Below are 21,581 nucleotides of genomic sequence, written 5' to 3'. Positions count from 1 at the left end.
GTGATCAGTGCTTTGCATCTTCAGAGGAGGAGGAGCCTGATATGGCGAAGGCACCTGTAGCCACTCACTTAGCTACCAGGGTGCCAGGAACAGACAGATTCAGGCACACTTCAACTAATGTGAGGTAGTGCAGCCATCTGGCATACTAATTCTGAACCCAAGGTGTCTCCCTAGCCCCAAGCAGTCTCACAATCAACAATTCATCCCTCTCATAGGCACTCCTTGTTTGTCTTTTACTCTTCTCATGCCATTTTTCACATGGCAGATGGCCACTTGGCAGTCAGTGGGTAAAAATGGGGAAGAGTGAACTATAGATCTTAGAAATAAAGTTTATGATTCATAAACATTGAATACAAAAGTGACAATGTAACACAGTGTTAAACACAAGTGAATACCCTTGTGCAACTACAAATCCTTTCTCTTTCTTTTCTACTAATCCTACTTGGTGCAACCCCTGAGGCTTCAGCAGAACTAGAGGCAGGCAGCTCATTCCCCTGCTCTGACTGCTCAGATGCTCTTGGCCAATGTCCTTGGCCAAGGACTCTGCCAAAGAATGTGCAGATACAGACTCAGTCAGTGATGCACTGTCTGAGAGGGGTGCAATGAGTTAAGAATTGGGAACACCTTGAAAGAGTCCCCATTTCCGTGTGTTCTTTCTCCATCTTCTTTCTCATGACCCAACCACACATCCCAGCTAGCCAAGAGCACCTCAGATCGAAGACTGAGGGCTGGATTTTATTTTGACAATGGGGTCCTGACAATGAGTGGTTGTCAGGGGAGTGGTGGGAAACACTGCCTCAGGCCTTTATCGGACCCTCGGCCGAATACAACACTGGACAGGTAATTAACTGCCTCCTTTACGGATGCTGTCCTCTTTAAGGGAGATGATTCTGCCCCAAGAGCTGCCAGACAATTAGAGAGCCAGCTGCTCAGCAGACCTAGCAGCACCGCTGAGAGTGGCGGCTACTGCAGGACTGTAGGAGGGCTGGAGCAATAGCCATGCAGGAGGCTGTGGCGGACAGATTACTGGGGTCAGGCTCACTGGGGCCACTCAGGCAGGCCCCTGCAAGGGGGTGGTGGTGTTGTTGCTGAGAGCGTGGGGGCCCTTGATGCCGGGGTGGGGGTGACAGGGTTTGGTGTTCGCCACTGGGGTGTCCTCCATGGGCCACAGAGTGGCTGAGCAGGAGGCCTCCCCACCCTCCCCCCACCCCACCCCGCTCACAATTTGAGCTCACTAGGTCACCAGGTTTCACTTGGCGGTGCCACTACATGGCGGTGGGCTCCTCCGACATTGGCTAAATTCCAGCAGAAGCGGGAGGTCCCCAAATGGCTGAATTGGTTTCCCAGTGTACTCCCAGTCTGCCACAATGCCCATTGTGGACATGGCATGGGCTTGGGAAACATCGGGCACGCTGCTCAATGCCACCCCACGCCATTTTGTCTGCTCCCAGCCTAGCGCATCTCCAAGGACTGGATAAAATCCAGTCCTGAGTGTGCAGGCCATTTGTTAGGGCCAGCATCCACTCAGGTTGCCTGCTGCATCTGATGATCTTTGCAGGTGGCCACTTTTTCCATGGATGTAGACATCAATGTCAAGACCTGAGACATCATCGTACTCATTTTAGAGATGGATGCCTCCAAACTCTAGCCAATCATGTGCAGTGCCTCTGGAAAGGCTGACAGAACCTCACACGTTTTTTGCTGCTGCTCCAAAATAGTCCCTTCATTGACGACCCCCAAGGTTCAGCATCTGTGTGCAGGCGAGCAGAGCCTGCGGGTCCTGCACCCTCTGACAGAGACTCTCCACTGCTGCAGCTGTCTACAACTCCTGCTCCTGCTCACTTGTGAGGTATACTTCACCATGTGACAACGCAACTACCTGTCTTGGCGGCCCCACTGAGGTGTCTGTATCTGAGATGGTGGAGTGTGTGTACGAGTCGTGTGATGATGCATCTTCAGAGTGAGTGACAGCCTGTGAGGAATCTTCATCTTCCTCTGGCACCATCTCCTGAGGAACGCTTGCAGGACATGTGGGAGATGTAAGACATGAATTAGAACTGAAAAGGTGAGAGGGTTTGAAGACATGATTGTGCAGATCATCATATTTCAGTGGCTGCTGACCTCAAGGCAGCATGACTGAGTGTTGTATGCCATGTAGCTGTGTTATATTTAATTCTGGCACCATGCAGCTGGGTGATCCCTATCTCTCAATGGCTAAGCATGCTGAGATCCAGCTTATCTCCAGCAGCCTCCTCCTCGGTGGCTGTTAAGGCAGAGATGACTGGAGGGCCATAGCCAGTTCTCTGCCTCTTCCTGGTGTTCTGTGCTCTCTTCTCCTGCAAGGAAAGAAATAGGAGACCTATGAGTGTGAGCTGTGGAATATTTTATATTTTATATTAGCCGAGACATTGAATATAAGAGCAGGGAGGTTATGCTGGAACTGTATAAATCATTGGTTCGGCCGCAACTTGAGTACGGTGTGCAGTTCTGGACACTGCATTACAGAAAGGATGTAGTTGCACTAGAGTGGGTACAGAGGAGATTTACGAGGATGTTGCTGGGACTGGCAAAATGCAGCTATGAGGAAAGATTGGATAGGCTGGGGTTGTTCTCCTTGGACCAGAGAAGGCTGAGGGGAGATTTGATTGAAATGTACAAAATTGCGAGGGGCCAGAATAGAGTGGATGGGAAGGGCCTATTCACCTTAACAGAGAGGTCAGTGACGAGGGGGCATAGATTTAAAGTGATTGGTAGATGGATTAGAGGGGAGATGAGGAATTTTTTTTTCACCCAGAGGGTGGTGGGGGTCTGGAATTCACTGCGTGAAATTGTAGTAGTGGCAGAAACCCTCAATTCACTTAAAAGGTGTCTGGATATGCACCTCAAGTACCATTACCTGCAGGGCTATGGACCAAATGCTGGAAGGTGGGAATAGGCTCGGTGGCTTGTTTTTCGGCTGGCGCAGACACAATGGGCCAAGTGGCCTCTTTCTGTCCTGTAAATGTTCTATGATTCCATGATGCATTTGTGGAGAATCACTGTGAAGGGTTGATGTGACAATGCAACCAGATGAGGGTAATTGTCAGTGGTGGCTGGTCATATGGGGATGTGAGGTGGTGCCTCAACATTGAGGGATGGGTACACCTGCAGCTTTGTTGGTCTGATGAGTAATGTGCAGGAGAAGGCTGGGGAAAGCAATGAGGAGATTTGTACTTGCCACTCACTTTTCCTGTCTGGATCATGTCATTGAAGCAATTGAGGCACTCCATCCAGGAATGAGGCACTACACTCCCGCTGCTGTTGTCCTCGGCTACTTCCAGCCAAACCTGCTTGTTTTCAGAGGTTACATTCTTCCTTCCATCTGTGGGCCCTTACATCTCGCAGCATGATGTCCAGGGACACATCAGAGAAGAGTAGCAATACCTTTCCACATTGTGGCACCATCTGTAAAGTTCCTGGCTCTGTCATGACACTTCCACAATACTTTAATTCTGATCCTCGCAGAGTCCCTTTAAATATTGCAGCTGAAATGAACTGATGTGATCGTCATCACGCCCGCCCACTCTAATTCATCGGGAAACCTCGAAGTCAGATGCAGATGCAGTATTTGTGCTAAAAAACTACTTATAAACACGCTGCTGAAACTGTCAGGTTCCCAACACGTTATCAGGCTCTCCCTATGCGAGCAGGTGTGAAAGTTAAAATTCAGCCCCATGTTTCAGCGCAATGGCCGAAGATGTTAACTCTGTTTCTTTCACAGATGCTGCCAGATCTGCTGAGTATTGCCAGCATTTTCTGTTTCTATGTTAAATTTACTAATGCATCTAATTATTAAAGTCTGTTAGGTATTTTGTTCTCCTCCTAAGCTCTTCTGAAATATGCAAATATAAAACTATCTTAGTTACAGCTTCACTAGTTTATGTCCCCATCATCATAAAGATTCTTAATTGTCTGTTCTAGATCCAGTACTATTTTAAGAGCACCTAACCTAGTTAGGTGAAAATCCTTTGTTATTTGCATATTGTCTAGTTCTCTTCAGTAGTTGGTGAAAATTTGGCTTAGACAGCATGTTGTCCTCTTCCTGGTGTTACAACCGACTGCTCTAGTCAAAGCCCCCAATCAAAATATGCGATTTTGATTGTGGTGGGAGAAATGCACTGTTAATTCAATCCTGTCCCTCCACAGATCGCCGAACATATCATTTAAAACTTTTTAAATTAAAGAAAGAACCAGCCAAATTGTACCATCTATTAACCCCCGAATGAGAATAACCAAACCAGGTGTCTTTAAATCAACAAATTGACTGTTTAGGAAAACTAAATTCTTAAACACGACGAAGATATAAACAACATTTAAAATAGAGAAAAATTAGAGTCCTTGCAAATCTACACTTCCTGATGAAGAATCCTCTGATTAAAGTCCACGCACAATCTTCCAGGGTCTGATGAGGAAAGGAAAACAGTCCAACATCCGAAGTTTCAAACTCCTCTTTTTTCTAGCGATGATCACAGTAGATCAACAACTCGCAACCACTTTCAATAGAATCAATCTCTCTTTAGAATTTTTGAGGGATAAAAGATTGTCACAGTCTAACTTCCTTTCCTTCAGTTTAAATTATCAGAGATCTCTGTTTTTGCTTGACGTTTTAGAATTTTGAGAGAGAATAATAAATAAACAGACTAAATTCTCTTCCTTCAGTTTAAATGGACTGAGAGCACTTCTTTCAGGTGCTAACACACAGTTTTCTGTCTGTGTCCTCTGTTAAAACAGGTTGTATGCATTATAAGCCAGTTCAAAATTAAATTGTAACAAATGTATCTCTCAATGCTCAGTCCGAGTCGCTGTATCCAAGGTAGTGAGAATGCACCCTTTGAATCGCAGTCTCCGCATGGCTGCATCCAAGGCAATGAGAATGCATTCTTTGCTCAGTCTTTCGAGCTTGCTGCCTTAAAGCAGTATGGCTCTTTTTCCAGCCTTAAAGGCAACCGCATTCTTCCCAGAAAAAAAAACTACAGGATCATAACACTGGGTAATGGCAGATGGGACATAACTGGTTAATAACTCAGCTTCTTAGATTCTAGCTTCCCACTCCCAATATTTTCCTTGACCCCTTTGTTTACTGCATATTTGTTTGGGGGCAAAAATTGTTTATTCATGTTTTCAACAATCTTATCTTACATGTTCCCCTTGATTTCTTTGTAATTTGTCCCTATTTTCTGAATTCCTTATACATCTGAATGCCCTCTTCTTACTGTGATACCACAGCATACATCCCTGCTAAGCCATATATCCTCTGTTCTCTTGCTTCGGTGAGATGGTGAATTTATTTCATAACATTATTCTCATTAACATGGTGAAGCAGAGTCTTCTAATACCTTCTACCTCTTGACTCAACCCTGACTCATGACATAACTGTAAGTTATTGGCAGTGAAATCTGAACAGTGTGTTTTGCTTTCAATGACAACACCTAAAGAGTTATTGATATAGAATATTACCAATGCAGCTGTGTCCATCTTCTGAAATGATGTAAGGATCTGAGCAGATACATGTATAACTTCCTTTGATGTTCACACAGGTTGCAGAGATGTGACAAGCAGGCCTTTTAGCATCTTCACATTCATTAATATCTACAGTAAGGATATATATCTTCAGTAATATAACTGTTCAAAGCAACATAAAAGCACAATGCTTAGATCTGCTTTCACAGATCACTTACTACTTCTCCTGCTAACCTGCTTCCACCATTAGTCATTAGAGCAGGGACTGTCTAGGCTGCAGACTTCTCAATGATTGCTATTATATTTAAGATGAAATGTGTGTATGCAGAGTGGTCCTGCCTTCATCACCACCTCTAATCCTAAACATTAATTTGCTATCATCATCACTTCAACAATTCCAGCCAGCAACTTGTAAAATTCAGCCACTGTAGATCGACAAATTTAAATATCATTTCAGGCTGTCATTTGATCAGAGCTCAACTCTTGAAATTGGGAGTAATGATGATAATTTGTTTTTTTTTGTGATCAGTGAATTTGACAGGGACTTGGAACTGAACCAGGAATCTCCTGGTTTATATACCTCTCTTACACACTGCTTTTACCTCCTGGGCCATGAGGGAGAGAATCCGACTCTTCCATCCAGTTTTCGTAGCCTTGCCATACTTCATCTGATCTGTATTGCTACAAAATCTCAAGTAATATTAAATTATTATTGGAGGAGTTGTGAATGGAGCTGATCTCTGTGGAAAGTAATTGATGGAGCAGCTGAAGACACTTCATTGAGGAACTCGAACATTGCCAACCATCTTTCTTTGTGTCAGGTATGACTCCAGTCACTGGAAGGGCTTTCCTTTTGACTTACATTGACTTCAATTTTGCTTGAGCCCTTTATTGCTATGCTCAGTTAAATGCTGCCTTGATGCTGAAGACAGCTTTTCCCATTTCTCTGCAGGCTCTGGGCTCCATGTTTGGATCAAAGTTGTGATCAGGTCTGGAGCTGGGTGGTTCCAACAGAATCTGAACTGCGCATCAGTAAGCAGGTTACTGATGAACGCATGTCACTTGATGGCACTATTGATGACACTTTCCATTAGTAATGATTGAGAGTAGGTTAATAATGTGGTAATTGGCTAGGTTTGATTTATCCTTCTTTTTGTGAAGAGGGCATATCTTTCACATTGTTGGATAAACGCCAGCGTCCTAACTATACAGGAACAGTTTAGCTAGGGGAATGTGTAGATCTGGTGCACAGGTCTTCAGCTGTAATATTGTCAGGGCCTATAATCTTTGCTGTGTCCAGTGCACTGAGCTGCTTCTTATTGTACCATACAGTAAACTCAATTGACTGATTATTGGCATTTATTATGGTGGAGATCTTAGGAGGAGGCCATGTATGAGTGTCCACTTGGCACTTCTGCCTGAAGATGCTTGTAAGTGTCTCTTGACCTCAGGTGCATGGGCTCCATCATGGTTGAGGATATGGATGTTCATGAAGCCCAGCTCAGATTGTTTCATGCTATTGATTGTTTTTATACAGTCATACTAATAGTATTGTTTGTATTTGCTTTTGTAAGAAATTTATATATTATGAAGGAGAAAAACATGGACTGTATAAAACTGATCAAATCATAGGACAAACACAATTAATGACAGTCCGTGTTGTATTTCGGAGTGCAACACTCAATAATTTCCACCCCATTATTTGGATTGTTGAATAGTAATATTGCAGACTTTTTTCTGTTCCAGTTGTGCATAGATTATTATGCCTATAAAATGAGTAGTAGTTTATCCAAAATCAAATCCTTTCAATTTTTGAGTAAGAAAAATAGGACTGAAAAGAGCAATAAGCATTAACGTGCAATTCTGCAAACAACAAGTATCTTATAGTGAATTCAGATGATATAAACGTAGGGTACAGAAATGATACAATGATTGATTGTTTCAGATGATTGAATACGTATAAAGTATGTACTAATCTTTACCTTTGCAGGCTGGTGGATCACTGCTCCATCCCTTGTCACTGCAGATCAGCTCCTCTGGTCCAAACAAGTGAAAACCATGATGACAAATGTATGAAATGATAGATTGTCCAGAACTGGTGCACAGCACAAATACTCCATCTTCTATTTGCGGTGGAGGCCCACATGATCCAACTAAAAGTATAAAAATTGGAGATACCAAATACTCAAATTCATCCAGAAATTAATGCAAATTCTTTTATCAAGATCTTCACTTGTCTAGGGTGACTGTCACTTTTAACCTGTTTTCCTCTTCTTCATAGGCACAGTTTTGAGCTTTGTAGCTATAATATTTTCTTCACTCCTGCTCATGGTTTATTAAATCCCCTAACTTTCATTTCAATAACTGTTTGAAATGAGTATTTTTGATAACAGAAGTAAATGTATGTGTCAGGCAAACCCCCCACCTGCCAAGACTGAGGCACACATGATTTCGCCACATGAACATTAAAACTTAAAATTGCAAGCCCCTGACTAGAAAGACATTTGCATAGTAACTAGCAGAGTTGAAACAAGGGACAAAGGACCTGACCCATTCAACCAACAATGGTCTTTTGATTCCCAGATGTTGAAGGTGGGGGTGGGGGGGGGGGGGGCGGTAGCTAGCATTCCAAGTTGACTGCTAAGATAACAGAATCCACAAACACAGAAGAAGTGGTCAGACCAGTTTTAGTCACATGACTAGCTCATGTGAGATTTGTTGAGATTTGAACTTCCAACAAGGGAACTGAACTCAGATAGCCATGTGCTCCTGCATCTGAAGCAGAACCCTCTCCTGTCTGCCTGCTCATCTCTCAGGATACTGAATCTTGTGAAGACACGTGAACCTCAAAGAGAGAAAAGTCTCTCACAGTGAACATGGTTTAAGAATACTGGGCCCCAACGAAAAGCAAGACTACTTAAAAAAGGACTAAAGTGAGCTCGAAGCACAGTAAACAAGAAACTCTTCTGATATTGCCTCAAACCCCTCTCTACTATATTTTCCTCTCCTCTTTTCTGTCCCTATTTGCATGTGTAGCGCGTGTGTATGCTAGCGTGGGTGCGTGGTATATACGTAGGCATGAACCGCATTAGAGTTTAAGTTTAAATAAAATTTCATCTTTCTTCTTTAAATCTCAGAAAGCCTGTGTGAATTGGTTTCTTTTTCTAATAATTGGAAAGTTGTGAACAAGGATTCACAAAAAGGGGAGCTCAAAACACAGTGTGTTTAAAAATAAAACCCTGTACAATAAGACCAGGTAAAGACAGCAAAAGACCCCTAGACACATTTCTCACCTGGTTGTAACAGTATGTCTCACAAAACACAGTAAAAGTCTGTTGATTAGCTAATTTGTTCCATTTGTAGTAAAAATCAATGTATCAAATTTAAGTTAAAATATCACATTCGGCAATTGGCATAATAATGTGTATTGTTCAGACGGTATCATGATCATTCAATCTTTGGCGTGCTTATCCACATCAAACAGGAAGGGGTTGTTAGCAAACAAACTCATTATGCCTCCCAGAGGAAGAGTGCACTCAAAGGAAATAGATCATTAAAGGTGCATTCAGGGTTAGTCTATTATTTACATCTAATAGATAAAAGCTATCACCTGTCTTATTAAATGCACATTATAGCAGAGAAAGTCTTAATGATCGGAGCCTGATCTGCTTATTTAAATTGGCCCGAACTGGATTGGGGCTGGCGTCCCTGCTGCCTGCAATGTTAAAGTGATTAGAACAGGACAGGAAAGAAGTTGCTAAGTCCCCTGCTCCAATTTAACTGCCCCCACCCTACCAATCTGATTTCTGCGAGTTGGCAGGAGCTAAACTCAAGATAATAATGTTGAACAACTGTGAGGCAGACAGTAGCTCAGTGGAGATGTTTCCTAAGCAACATGGTGTAAAGGAATATCCATGGAGATTGAAGGCAGATGGACCATGAAAGTATGGCAATAGTTGCAGATTCTAGTCAGGGGAATAGTTAGGCCTTTTTTGCAGTAGTGACCAGGAATCCAGAATGACGTCTTTTTTCTCTGGTGTCAGGACACAGGACATCATGGAGTGGTTGGAAAAACTTCTGTGAAGGGAGAGACAGCAGCCAGTGCCAAGGCCCATGGAAGAACTATGACAAAGGTAGAAGTATGCTTGAGGTGTTGCAAAGGGAATTTAAGAAGTTAAATCCAAGCTTGAAAAATAGGACTTCAAGGATGCTGTAAACTTCTCTGGTTCTATGGGTACACAACTACAGACATGGTAATGCACTGTCCCATTGTGCTCCCAATTTTTATTTTAATATTTTCTGTCAGGTGATCAGCTGTATTTTTCTACCCTTCTGAGGTTTATGACATCACAGCATACAATCTCGGGGCCTGTAATAGCAAGATGTAACAGTAAATGTACCTTGTTGAGAATTTTCATGCCATGCCTGAAGGTTCAACCCAGGAACTTGATCACACTGTACAAAACTTTGTGGGAACTGTCCTAATCGGAAAGCATCCAATGGCACTTCAGTGATTGCAGTGTTGTCACAAATGACACGAGATAGTGAATGTTGGGAAAGTTCATGCCTTTGAGTTGACGTGAAGACACCAGGATTTTCCCACCAAAATCTGTGGAGCGGAGAAAAGGTTTTGTTACGTTTTTAACACAGTGTAGCATTGAGTGCAACCACTGCTTTATTATTTCCCAGGGTTTCAAATGATAATAGAAATCACAAGCATCAAATCTGAACACTTGGTTGCCACCTGAATCCTGCGATTAGTTTCAAACCAGCTCCTCTCCCATTACTTTCATAATAAGCCAGATAGGAAAGTTGTTCATTTCTTTTTTTTTACTTTTAGCAGTGTTATTTACTTACACATATTGTAGACCAACACATCTAATCATGTAAACTTAACTAGCACTTGACCAGTGTGGCCATTTCGCAGAGAGGGTCATAACAATCTATAAAGAAATTGTAAAACATTGACATGTACTGACACAGAAGATTGAACAACTAGCTAAAGAATAGGAGGAAGGTGTCGTACTCCACAGGGAGCTGTCAGTAGTAGAAGGAAAGGTAATCAGAAAGCTAAACACATGGCGCAATGCATCATTGTGATAAAGCTACACGTCTGAAAAACCTCAATGCTGGGTTATGCTGAATTATCAACAGAGACCAGATAAATTAAAATTTGAGCAGAAGCAAGTTGATTGGTTTTATGTTCTTGAACAACACTTCAGTAGAAGACAAATGAAATACCTATAAAAATGTATTGCTGAGTTGGAAGTCACGTTAAGAATGTTTAACACATGGGATGTAGTTACAGATAGAATAGTGGAAGTGAAAACACTGAAATTACTTGAGAAACAACTGTGCATCGTACTCAGAGAACTGTAAGGTATTTCCAGATGGCTGAACTAAGATGGAATGAATCTGTAATTGTATTGTTTCTTTTGGTTAAGAAAAAGAAAGTATTTGCATTTATATAGTGCTTTTCATGCCCCAGGATGTCCCAAAGAATCTTACAGCCCATTAATTGCTTTTAAAGTGTAGTCACATTTTAACGTGAGATTACAATTGTGCTGGCATCACGCACAGATTGTAAGGAATGAATCTTCAGTAACTTCCCAAGAAATAATAATATATTCTTCTATATTCTGAGGCATATTATCCAGATTTTATTCCTTAGTGTCTGACTACAGTTGCTGAATGAATGGTGCACCATGTGTTGGATAAGACTGGCCCAGTGATTTCCTGAAATTGGTCCTTGAGCCTCTTGACGATGAAACTTTCAAGTTGGTGATCTTGGTGCAGCTTGTCTATTGGGCTCAGAACAAGATCAGCCAGCTCAGAGACTGGCACCGGCCTTTATGCAGGATCTGGGAAAGTGAGGAATGGAAGTGTGGGGGAGCTGAGCAGTGGGGCTGACAATGGTGGACAGAGCTGTGTGGTCAGGAGGAGAACTTCATCACCCACTGCCGTTACATTCAGGTAAGTTAAAAAATGTTTACTTAACTTGGACGCAAAATTGGACTTAGTAGTGTCCATTGTTTGGGTGCTACGCATGTTTTTCCAGGACCAAAATGGCGTCCGAAGTGTGCACACGCACTTCTGCCATGAATCACGCCAGATGCCATCTTGTTGATGAACAGATTGTTGGACTGCTAAGACTCCTTGCAAGCCCTTTTGAACACTGTTATCCACAACCATGATGACAGCAGTCAGAGCTTGTATGGTCCTTCAGCGAGCTAACACCCACACTGTCCATGTCCCCTGTGTTGGATGCAGCCCACTCATTCCCTGTGTCTCACTATTTGCAGATCCCACCAATAATCTATCCCCTAAGGTACATGCAGTATCAGCATCTAAGCTGGTGGCTACAAGTGTGAAATTGAGAGACGGTGCTGTGTATCTCTTCTTGGTGTTCCTCCACTGCCCAGGCAGTTTGTACCTCTTGGGTATCTTAAAGGAGAAAGGTACAAAGGTAAGTTGTGATGCAGGAAGGGGTGGGGTGGGGGGGGGGGGGGGTGGGTGGAAGTAAGTGATGCATGCTTACACTATCTGCAGTGTGTAAATCAGAAGAGCTTGTGGGATTATGGGGAAGTGGGATATGAGAAGGAGGATTAGGTGTGGGGTTACCGTCAACTTCAATGTTTTCAGCTCCACTGCTGGCCACTGTCTCAGCAATTGCTGTTCTGTCATTGGTCAGCACTGTCTGTGGAGGATAGGACATGCAGGGGCGCCTGTCCACCTCTGGTTTGCCTTCAGTTGTGCACCACTTTGTCCTGCAAGATAGCAGGAAGAGAGTCAGTAAGTGTTGTGCAATTGTTTGGGTGATATGACTACCATGGTTGAATAGCTGGCAGTGTGTGCAAGCCGTAAGGTGTGAATGTGAGGCTTGGAGCAGTGCTGATGTGTACTGGTGAGATGAAGCATTTGAATGTTAGGTTTGGGTCAAGATGAGCAGAGATTGTTGGTAGATGAGCAATGGGCATTTGGTGATTTGACCAGTGTCTGAGGCTAGTGGTGTAGTAGGTAGGATATGGAATTTTGAGTTGAATTCACTGACTTTGACCTCTTGTAAGAGGTCACTGAACTTCTTGCGGCACTGCAACCAGGTCGTTATGGCTTGACTCCTGGCATTGACCTCTATGGCTATCTGTTCCCATTGCCTTTTGACCATTTGTCTGGAGGGTCTACTGCCCCCTGCATATACAAGACATCTCACCTACTTTCCACCTCCCCCATCAAGACTTCCAGTGCAGTATCCGAGAACTGTGAAGCCCACTACCACATAGTGCCATTCCTCACTCTTTCCCAGGACAGATTGACTTCCTGCAAGACTCCCAGCACCTACTCCAGACACAATGCACCTCCCCTTTAAGAGCTGCAAGCTAGTTTTAAGTGGCACTAGGAACTTACAATTTTGGGTCTCCTTCTGATGCGTGCAATCAATGAACAGTGAGGTTAATACTGGCTGCACAGAGAAATCATTATTGTGAGCAGGCAGCATGAAGTCTGCCTGCTGCCTGCATTTCAATCAATGGGCAAAGGTTGATTATACATCACGATCCCTGTGCCTCTTTTTGGGGGCTATCCAAGTTAGCTCTTGTTATGCTTCCAGGTGCAAGGCAAGACTAATATACTTAAGTACTTTCTATCAGTATTCACTAAGGACGTGGCATCTGACAAAATATCGATAGAAGTGGAGAGAGTAGAGGCAATGGATAGGGTAAAATTTGAGAGGGATTAGATACTGGTAAGGCTGGCTATGCTTAGGGTAAATAAGTCACCTGGTTTGGATGACTTCTATCCCAGGTAGCTAAAGGAAGTGGGGGGTGGAAATAGCAGAAGGGTTTGTCATAATCTTCCAATCTTCCCTGGAAGCGGCGGAGGTGCCAGAAGACTGGCAAGTGGCAAATGTGACACCCTTATTCAAGAAAGGGTGCAAGGACAGTCCTAGCAATTACAGGCCAGTTAGTTTAGCATCAGTGGTGAGTAATGTTTTAGAAACAATAATGGAAAAAAATCAACACACACTTAGAGAGGTTTGAATTAATTATGGATAGCCAGCACAGATTTGTAAAAGGCAGATCTTGCTTGACTAATCTAATTGAATTTTTTGATGAAGTAACAGAGAAGGTCGATGAAGGGAATGCGATGAATGTTGTTTATATGGATTTTAAGAAAGTGTTTGTTAAGGTAAGGTGCCGCATAAAAGGCTGGATAACAAAATTGAGGCTCACCGAATAGGAGGGTCAATGTCCAATTGGATAAAAAAATTGGCTTAAGGACAGAAAACAGCAAGTCGTAGTAAATGGTTGTTTTTCAGACTGGAGGATGGTAGACAGTGGTGTTTCCCAAAGGTTAGTGCTGGACCACAGCTTTTTTTGCTGTATATAAATGACTTGGATCTTGGAATAGAGTCTCAAAATTTGCTGATGACATCAAACTAGGAGGTGTAGCAAACAGTGAGGATGATATGAACCTCCTGCAACAGGACATAGATAGGCTAGCAAAATGGGCAGTGAGGTGCAGATGGAATTTAATACCAACAAGCGTGAGCTGATGCATGTTAGCAGAAGAAATAGGGAGAGGCAATATATACTTAATGGCACAATTCTAAAGAGTGTGCATACATACATACATACGAACATACAAATTTGGAGCAGGAGTAGGCCATTCGGCTCATCGAGCCTGCTCCGCAGTTCAACAAGATCATGGCTGATCTGATTGTAACCTTGCCTCTACATTCCCACCTACCCTCAATAACCTTTCACCCCCTTGATAATCAAGAATCTATCTATCTCTGCCTTAAAAAATATTCAAAGAATCTGATTCTACCGCATTTTAAGGAAGAGAGTTTCAAAGACGCACGACCCTCTGAGAGAAAAAATTCTCCTTATTTCTGTCTTAAATGGGCGACCCCTTATTTTTAAACAGTGACTCCTAGTTCTAGATTCTCCCACAAGAGTAAACATCTTTTCCACATCCACCCTGTCAAGACCCTTCAGGATCTTATATGTTTGAATCATGTCGCCTCTTACTCTCCTAAGCTCCAGCGGATACAAGCCTAACATGTCCAACCTTTCCTCATAAGACAACATGCCCATTCCAGGTATTAGTCCAATAAACCTACTCTGAACTTCCAATGCATTTACATCCTTCCTTAAACAAGGAAACAAATACTGTACACAGTCCTCTAGGTAGAGTCTAACCAATGCCCTGTATAAGTGAAGCATAACCTCCCTACTTTTATATTCAATTCCCCTCATAATAAACTATAACATGCTATGAGCTTTCCTAATTAGATGCTGTACCTGCATACTAGGGCATCCAGATCCCTCTGCATCTCAGAATTCTGCAAGCTCTCATCATTTAGATAATATGCTTCATTTTATTCTTGCTGCCAAAATGAACAATTTCACATTTTCCCATATTATACTCCATTTGCCAGGTCTTTGCCCACTCACTTAACCTATTTATATTCCTTTGTAGTCCCCTTATGTCCTCTTCATAACTTACTTTCCTACCTATCTTTGTGCCACCAGCAAATTTAGCAACCATAACTTCTGTCCCTTCATCCAAGTCATTTATATAAATTGTAAAAAGTTGAGGCCCCAGCACTGATCCCTGCAGCACACCACTCATTACATTTTGCCAACCAGAAAATGACCCATTTATGCCTACTCTCCGTTTCCTGTTACTTAGCCAATCTTCTTTCCATGTTAAAATGTTAGCCCCCACACCATGAGCTTTTATTTTCCGCAATAACCTTTGATGTGACACCTTATCAAATGCCTTCTGGAAATCTCAGTACATCCACTGCTTCCCTTTTATCCACAGCACATGTTACTTCTTCAAAGAACTCCAATGATTTTCCTTTCAAAAATCCATGTTGACTCTGCTTGATTACCTTGAATTATTTGACGTGCCCTGCTATAATGTCTTTATTAATAGCCTCTAACATTTTTCCTATGACAGATGTTAAGCTAACTGGCCAGTAGTTTCTTGCTCTCTGTCTCCTCTTTTTGAATAAAGGATTTACATTCACTATTTCCCAATCAAACGGAACCTTGCCCGAATCTAGGGAATTTTGGAAAATTAAAATCTATGCATCAACTATCTCACTAGCCACTTCATTTAAGATGCTAGGCTGAAGTCCATCAGGACCTGGGGACTTGTCAGCTCGTAGCTCCAAAAATTTGTTCAGTACCACTTCCCTGCAAGTTGCAATTTTTTTGAGTTCCTCCCTCCCTTCCATTTCCTGATTTACAGATATTTCTGGGATGTTACTTGTATTCTATATAGTCAAGACCGATGCAAAATACCTGTTCAATTCATCTGCCATCCCCTTATTTTCCACTATTAATTTCCCTGGCTCACTTTCTATAGGAACAATGCTCACTTTTCTTTTTTAATTATCAAAAGAAAATCTTACTATCTGTTTTTACATTTCGAGCTAGCTTTCTCTTGTACTCTAATTTTTCTCTCATTAATATTTTAGTCATTCTTTGCTGTTCTTTTATATTCTGTCCAATCTTCTGACCTGCCACCCATCTTTGTGCAATTATATGCTTTTCCTTTAGTTTTTTTGTTATTCATGGGATGTGGGAGTCGCTGGCTATGCCAGCATTTATTTCCCATCCTTAATTGTCCTTGAGACGGTGGTGGTGAACTCCCTTCTTGAACCACTGCAGTCCATATGGGGTAGGTACACCTAAAGTGCTGTTAGGAAGGGAGTTCCAGGATTTGGTCCCAGCGACAGTGAAGGAAGGGAGATATAGTTCCAAGTCAGGATGGTGTGTTGTGATGAAATATAGGTATAAAAGGCTTAATTAGGTAGAATTTAGATATAATAAATTAATAATTATTACATTGTACCTTTTAGAGTTAAAGATTGAATAAATGGTCAGTTTTCAAGACTCACTGAAATTCCCTCTGAGGGCAGAGTTAAAAAATCCATTCCAAGGTTTCTGCTACATTGGAAACATACCAAGATGGGCTATACGTGTTCCATATTGATAACTATAATCCTAATTAGTTGATAATGTTAATGATATAGACAGACTGGCTTAAGGAGATGGTACAAAGTACCATCAAAGAACCATCACAGATGATCAATCACAAACTGGAATGTTACTTACAAAAAGTAGATGCCACGTAAACCCAATTTAACCCAAAAAGGCAAAAACAGTTACTGCACAAATTTAATTAAAAATCTTTTAAGTACAAAACACATTTGTAAAGTTAGGTCTTAGTGTTACTATAAACGCTACAAACATTTTGACCAGATGAGAAGGGAATTCTCAGCAGATAATTAATTGGGAATAAGTAGCTAATGATATTACCGTATATGGATAACGGAAGCAGGAAAAACACGCAGAGGTAGCATCTACATTCCAGAAGATGAGTTAATAGATTAGAAACAGTATAAACATGAGACTTTTGAATCAAAAAATCAGGGATTGAAATTCCTCATCAATATTTCTCAACCTATGGTAAGAACAGCTTACTGCATGACAAGAGAATTCTGCTTTTAACCGAGAGTGTTTTGTTTCGTTAGGCAGGAGGCTTACTCGGGGAATTTAATGTAACAGATTACTTTGAATTTTGTTGGATATTCCAAGATATTTTGCTGTAACATTGTCAAGATTGAAATTTTGGATTCAATTTGAGAAATAAGATTATGTGTTACATCTCTTAGTAATCTTTGATATTGTAGTATACTTATCCACTTAAATGTGTATTGCTTGTTAAATTCTTTAATAAATATGTAAAAGTTAATAAATCATCTCATATAGCATTCTGTATACAACTACAAGAACCCCCTCTCTGTGTCTCTTTAAGTGGAGAGATTTGTACTGAAGAGAGTTTCCCAGACCCTTATAATATCTGCGATATTTATGACTTAGCCATAATTATTTAAAAAAAGGTTATCCAAAAGATGGTAATATTCTTTGTTAGTTTTTTTTTAATTTGAGGGAAAACTTGTACAATTCTTTGGACCCAAATAAGTGTCTATAAGAGTTTGTCTGGTTTGAACTTAATTGAAGGAGATTCATTGGGATGTACTCCTGATTTGGTTTAGTCCCTATAAGGGGTTAAAGTCATAAATCACTTCAGTGTGGCTTGGAGGGGAACTTGCAGATGATGGTGTTCCCATGCACCTGCTGCCCTTGTCCTTCTAGGTGGTAGAGGTTGCCGGTTTGGAAGTTGCTGTCTAAGGAGCCTTGGTGCATTGCTACAGTGCATCTTGTAGATGGTACACACTGCTGCCACTGTGCGTCGGTGGTGGAGGGAGCGAATGTTTGTGGATGGGGTGCCAATCAAGCGGGCTGCTTTGTGCTGGATGGTGTTGAGCTTCTTGAGAGTTGTTGGAGCTGCACCCATCCAGGCAAGTGGGGAGTATCCCATCACACTCCTGACTTGTGCCTTGTAGATGGTGGACAGGCTTTGGGGAGTCAAGAGGTGAGTTATTCGCCACAGGATTCCTCACCTCTGACCTGCTCTTGTAGCCATGGTATTTATATGGCTACTCCAGATCAGTTTCTGGTCAATGGTAACCTCCAGAATGTTGATAGTGGGGGATTCAGTGATCGTAATGCCATTGAATGTCAAGGGGAGATGGTTAGATTCTCTCTTATTGGAGATGGTTATTGCCTGACACTTGTGTGACGCAAATGTTACTTGCCACTTATCGGCCCAAGCCTGGATATTGTCCAGGTCTTGCTGCATTTCTACACAGACTACTTCAAAGTTATAGTTCTTTTTATTTATAGATCTTCCCTAACTCCGATGTCCTAAGCTGCTATTAACACACCGTCCCTCACACTAAGCACTTACCAGCCAATCAACTTACTAATTACTAAACTTTACTAATACTAATAAAAGCTTACAATTACTGATAAATTACCTGAGTTTTGAAAGATAAATGAGCAAAATTGCAAAATACTCACCAGCCAATCAACTTACGATTTTCCTGTGAAGTCACACCTTGAGTTCCGTGTTGTTTTAAACTGACTCTCGCTTTGTCTCTCCTGATGTGCTCTGCTGGTCCTGGACCTCCCACACTGTTGTTAAACTGTCTCTCTCTCTCTCTCTCCTGATGTGCATGAACAGAGGGACCTGGGGGTCCACGTGCATTGATCTTTGAATGTGGCAGGACATATTGAGAGAGTGGTTAGTGATGGGATCTTGAGCTTCATAAATAGAGGCATTGAGTACAAAAGCAGGGAAGCTATGCTGAACCTTTATAAAGCTCTGGTTAGGCTCCAACTGGAGTATTGCATCCAGTCTGGTCACCACACTTTAAGAAGGATGAGAAGGTCCTTGAGAAGGTGCAGAGGAGATTTACCAGAATGGTTCCAGAGATAGGAGATTTTAGTTACAAGGTTAGGTTGGAAAAGCTGGGTTTGTTCTCCTTAGAATAAAGGAGATTGAGGGGAGATTTATTAGAAGTGTACAAGATTATGACAGGCTTAGATAAGTTTTACAAGGGAAAACTGTTCCCATTAACTAATGTACAAGGACTAAGAGAAACAGATTGAGGATTTTGGACAAGAGATGCACACGGAATATGAGGAAAAATTTCTTTAATGCAGTAGGTGGTAATGACCTGGAACTCGCTGCCCATAAGGGAGGTGGAAGCGAAGACAATCAATGACTTCAAAAGGAAATTAGATGGTCACTTGAAGGAAATAGTCTTGTAGGGCAATGGGGATCGAGCAGGAGAGTAGGACTGACTAAATAGCTCTGTGGAGAGCTGGCATGGACTTGATGGGCCGAATGGCTTCCTTCTGTGTTGTAAATGACTCTACGACTCTTCAACGGCCTCTAGCTGCCTCTTTAAGGATCACTGGTTTGGCCACTAAAGGGCGTGAAAAACGAGTTAGAGCTTGTGTAATTTTTGACTAATTTGGGAGAAGGAAACAGGCGTTAGGCCCTTTATTTGCCTATGGAAGAAGTCTAATGCTTGGTCCAGACAACCGCTATCGATGCCTGAATATCGTCCAAGACAATATGGCATTGGATGTATTTCAGACATCCTTTAGGCATGGGACAAATTCGTGAGAAATTGAACCTTCTTGCCTCAGTTTGTGATAGAGAAATGGGAAAAAAGAGGTGCAATTTCACCCCCTTTAAGCTCTGACATTTGCATTTCTGTGTAATTGTAATTCTGTTTTTATCACTAAATAATTGTTTTTATTACCTTACTATATATTCTGCAGTTCTGCTTCATTAAGTAAAGAACAGTCATTATTTCAACCACAGAACAGAATGTAATCTAATGCAAATTACCAAATCAGTGCCAACTCCAGGGCCTCATTTAAATCCCAGTTTTGGGTGGGAAGTGACGGTAAATCACATGGATCGGAGTCTGCTTGCTGATGCCAGCTAGGTAATGGCATCAACCCCTAGGGCTGACCCATGGAAGTCTCACAATCCAGCAACTGCCACAGGGGAGCCCTAAGCTTTCCTTGTGGGGACTGCTACTCCTTTTGACCTCAAAGGTGGTCAATCTTGACCTGAAGTTAATGGAATTAAAAATCGGACATGATGCAAAACAGGCGGCCAACTGTTACGCAATCGCACAAATTCAAGATCTACCACAAAGGAAGTAAAAAAGCCTAGGTGTTTGGGCCTGTTCTGACCCTGGTTCCTCTTCTTCACCATCTTCACCTGGCAAGAAAACTGGTGCGATGGGAAAACCACGAGTTAAATTAACATGCCTATGTGAAAAAGGAGCCTGCCAGCTTTGGGTGGGTGTCCTTGCTCACCTGAGCAGGTTAAACTTGGACATCTTACACTCCTGGCAGCTCCAGGACTGGTAAGTAATCTGGGCATTTGTAACTGCCCACCAACCCAGTTTTCACTAGGCGTGTAGGGTTCAAATTTTACTCGCACCCATTTTTAAAAATGTTTTCCTTGCCACATAACTCAAATTACTCAATGTCCTTCCAAGTATTCATGAACTATGTTAACATCCATTGCAATAATGATCCAATTCACAAGTCAATGATATTGAGCTGAATTTTGTTCTGACAACAGGGTCCCAGTGACAAACTGGAAGGTGGGTGAAAATCCTGACACAGCCCTCCTTTGGACCTCCATTGCAATTGCACAGCAGGCAGCCAATTAACTGCCCACCATCGGGCTCACTGCCCCTTTAAGGGACGAGCCGCCATCTCCAAGAGCTCACGGGTATTTGGAAGGGTGGCAGCTCTGTAGTAATTGCAGGAGCAGTGGCCACTGCCGGTACTGCAGGAGGCCCTGCAGTACCAAAGAGTCCAGAGATCGCGTGAGAGGTAAATGGGGTTGGGGTCGCCGGGACCATTCAGGCAGCCCAGGTGACGAGATGGGTGGGGGCTTAGCGAGGTTGGGGAACTCTTCCTGGGGGAGCGGCGCTCACCTCTGGGGGCCACAGATTGCCCCCAAAGGAGGGACCTCCTAACCCCACTAGGAGGCTGCCAGGTTTGCCTTACAGTGTCTTGCCACGGCAGCGGGCCCCTCCGCCTTCTATTAAATTGAGGCGGAAGCGGGAAGAGGACCTTAAGTAGCCTGAGGTGGGAAGGCCGTCCCTGGTCTTCACTGCCTCGGACTAAATTGGAAGGCGTCAGGCACTCTGTGCTCCGCCTTCTGAAGCCCCCCCACCCCCCCACCTCCGCTCCCCTGCTGAGGGGCCCATAAAATTCAGCCCATTAGGTCAGATTAAGTTATTTGTTAAGTCTAGTTATGTCTTTATCATGTTCCACCTAAAATTGTTTTCCCACTTTGAGAATTGGCTATAAGCCATTAACTTGCATAGCTGCACTTTGGATGTTGGTGTCCTGCATAATAGGGCACTGTGGTCTGAGGTTTGCTTCTTACTGCACACTGTGGGCTGGATTTTAAGTTTGAGATGTCCTGGGAGCAGGTTTGGGGGGTGGGTCTGGTAGTACAGGGGAAACTCAGAAGTCAGTGCAGTATGTCTGTCAGTGGCTTTTTAACCCAGTCACTGTATTACGATACACTGTCTGGGTTTTCTTACCAATCAGCCTGAGTGGGTGTCATGATGACCTGCATGACAAGATTTCAACTCCAGTTTTGGAAGCCAAAGA

General features: G+C 42.6%; 1 protein-coding gene across 1 annotated transcript in view; it reads right to left on the bottom strand.

Annotated features, from left to right (window-relative positions):
• The window catches only part of tpo (thyroid peroxidase), a 135,282-nt gene that overhangs the window by 10,991 nt on the left and 102,710 nt on the right, over positions 1–21,581 (bottom strand). Inside the window, exons 12-14 of the mRNA XM_068028488.1 lie at positions 9,900–10,108; positions 7,482–7,652; positions 5,497–5,628 (exon numbers count right to left, since the gene is read on the bottom strand). Coding sequence (XP_067884589.1) covers positions 5,497–5,628; positions 7,482–7,652; positions 9,900–10,108 — 512 coding nt within the window. The remainder of the gene's footprint in view (positions 1–5,496; positions 5,629–7,481; positions 7,653–9,899; positions 10,109–21,581) is intronic.

Source organism: Heterodontus francisci, chromosome 3, assembly GCF_036365525.1.
Source record: "Heterodontus francisci isolate sHetFra1 chromosome 3, sHetFra1.hap1, whole genome shotgun sequence".
Classification (NCBI taxonomy): Eukaryota; Metazoa; Chordata; class Chondrichthyes; order Heterodontiformes; family Heterodontidae; genus Heterodontus; species Heterodontus francisci.
Note: the sequence above shows the minus strand (reverse complement) of the source record. Positions and strands in the feature narration are given on the sequence as shown.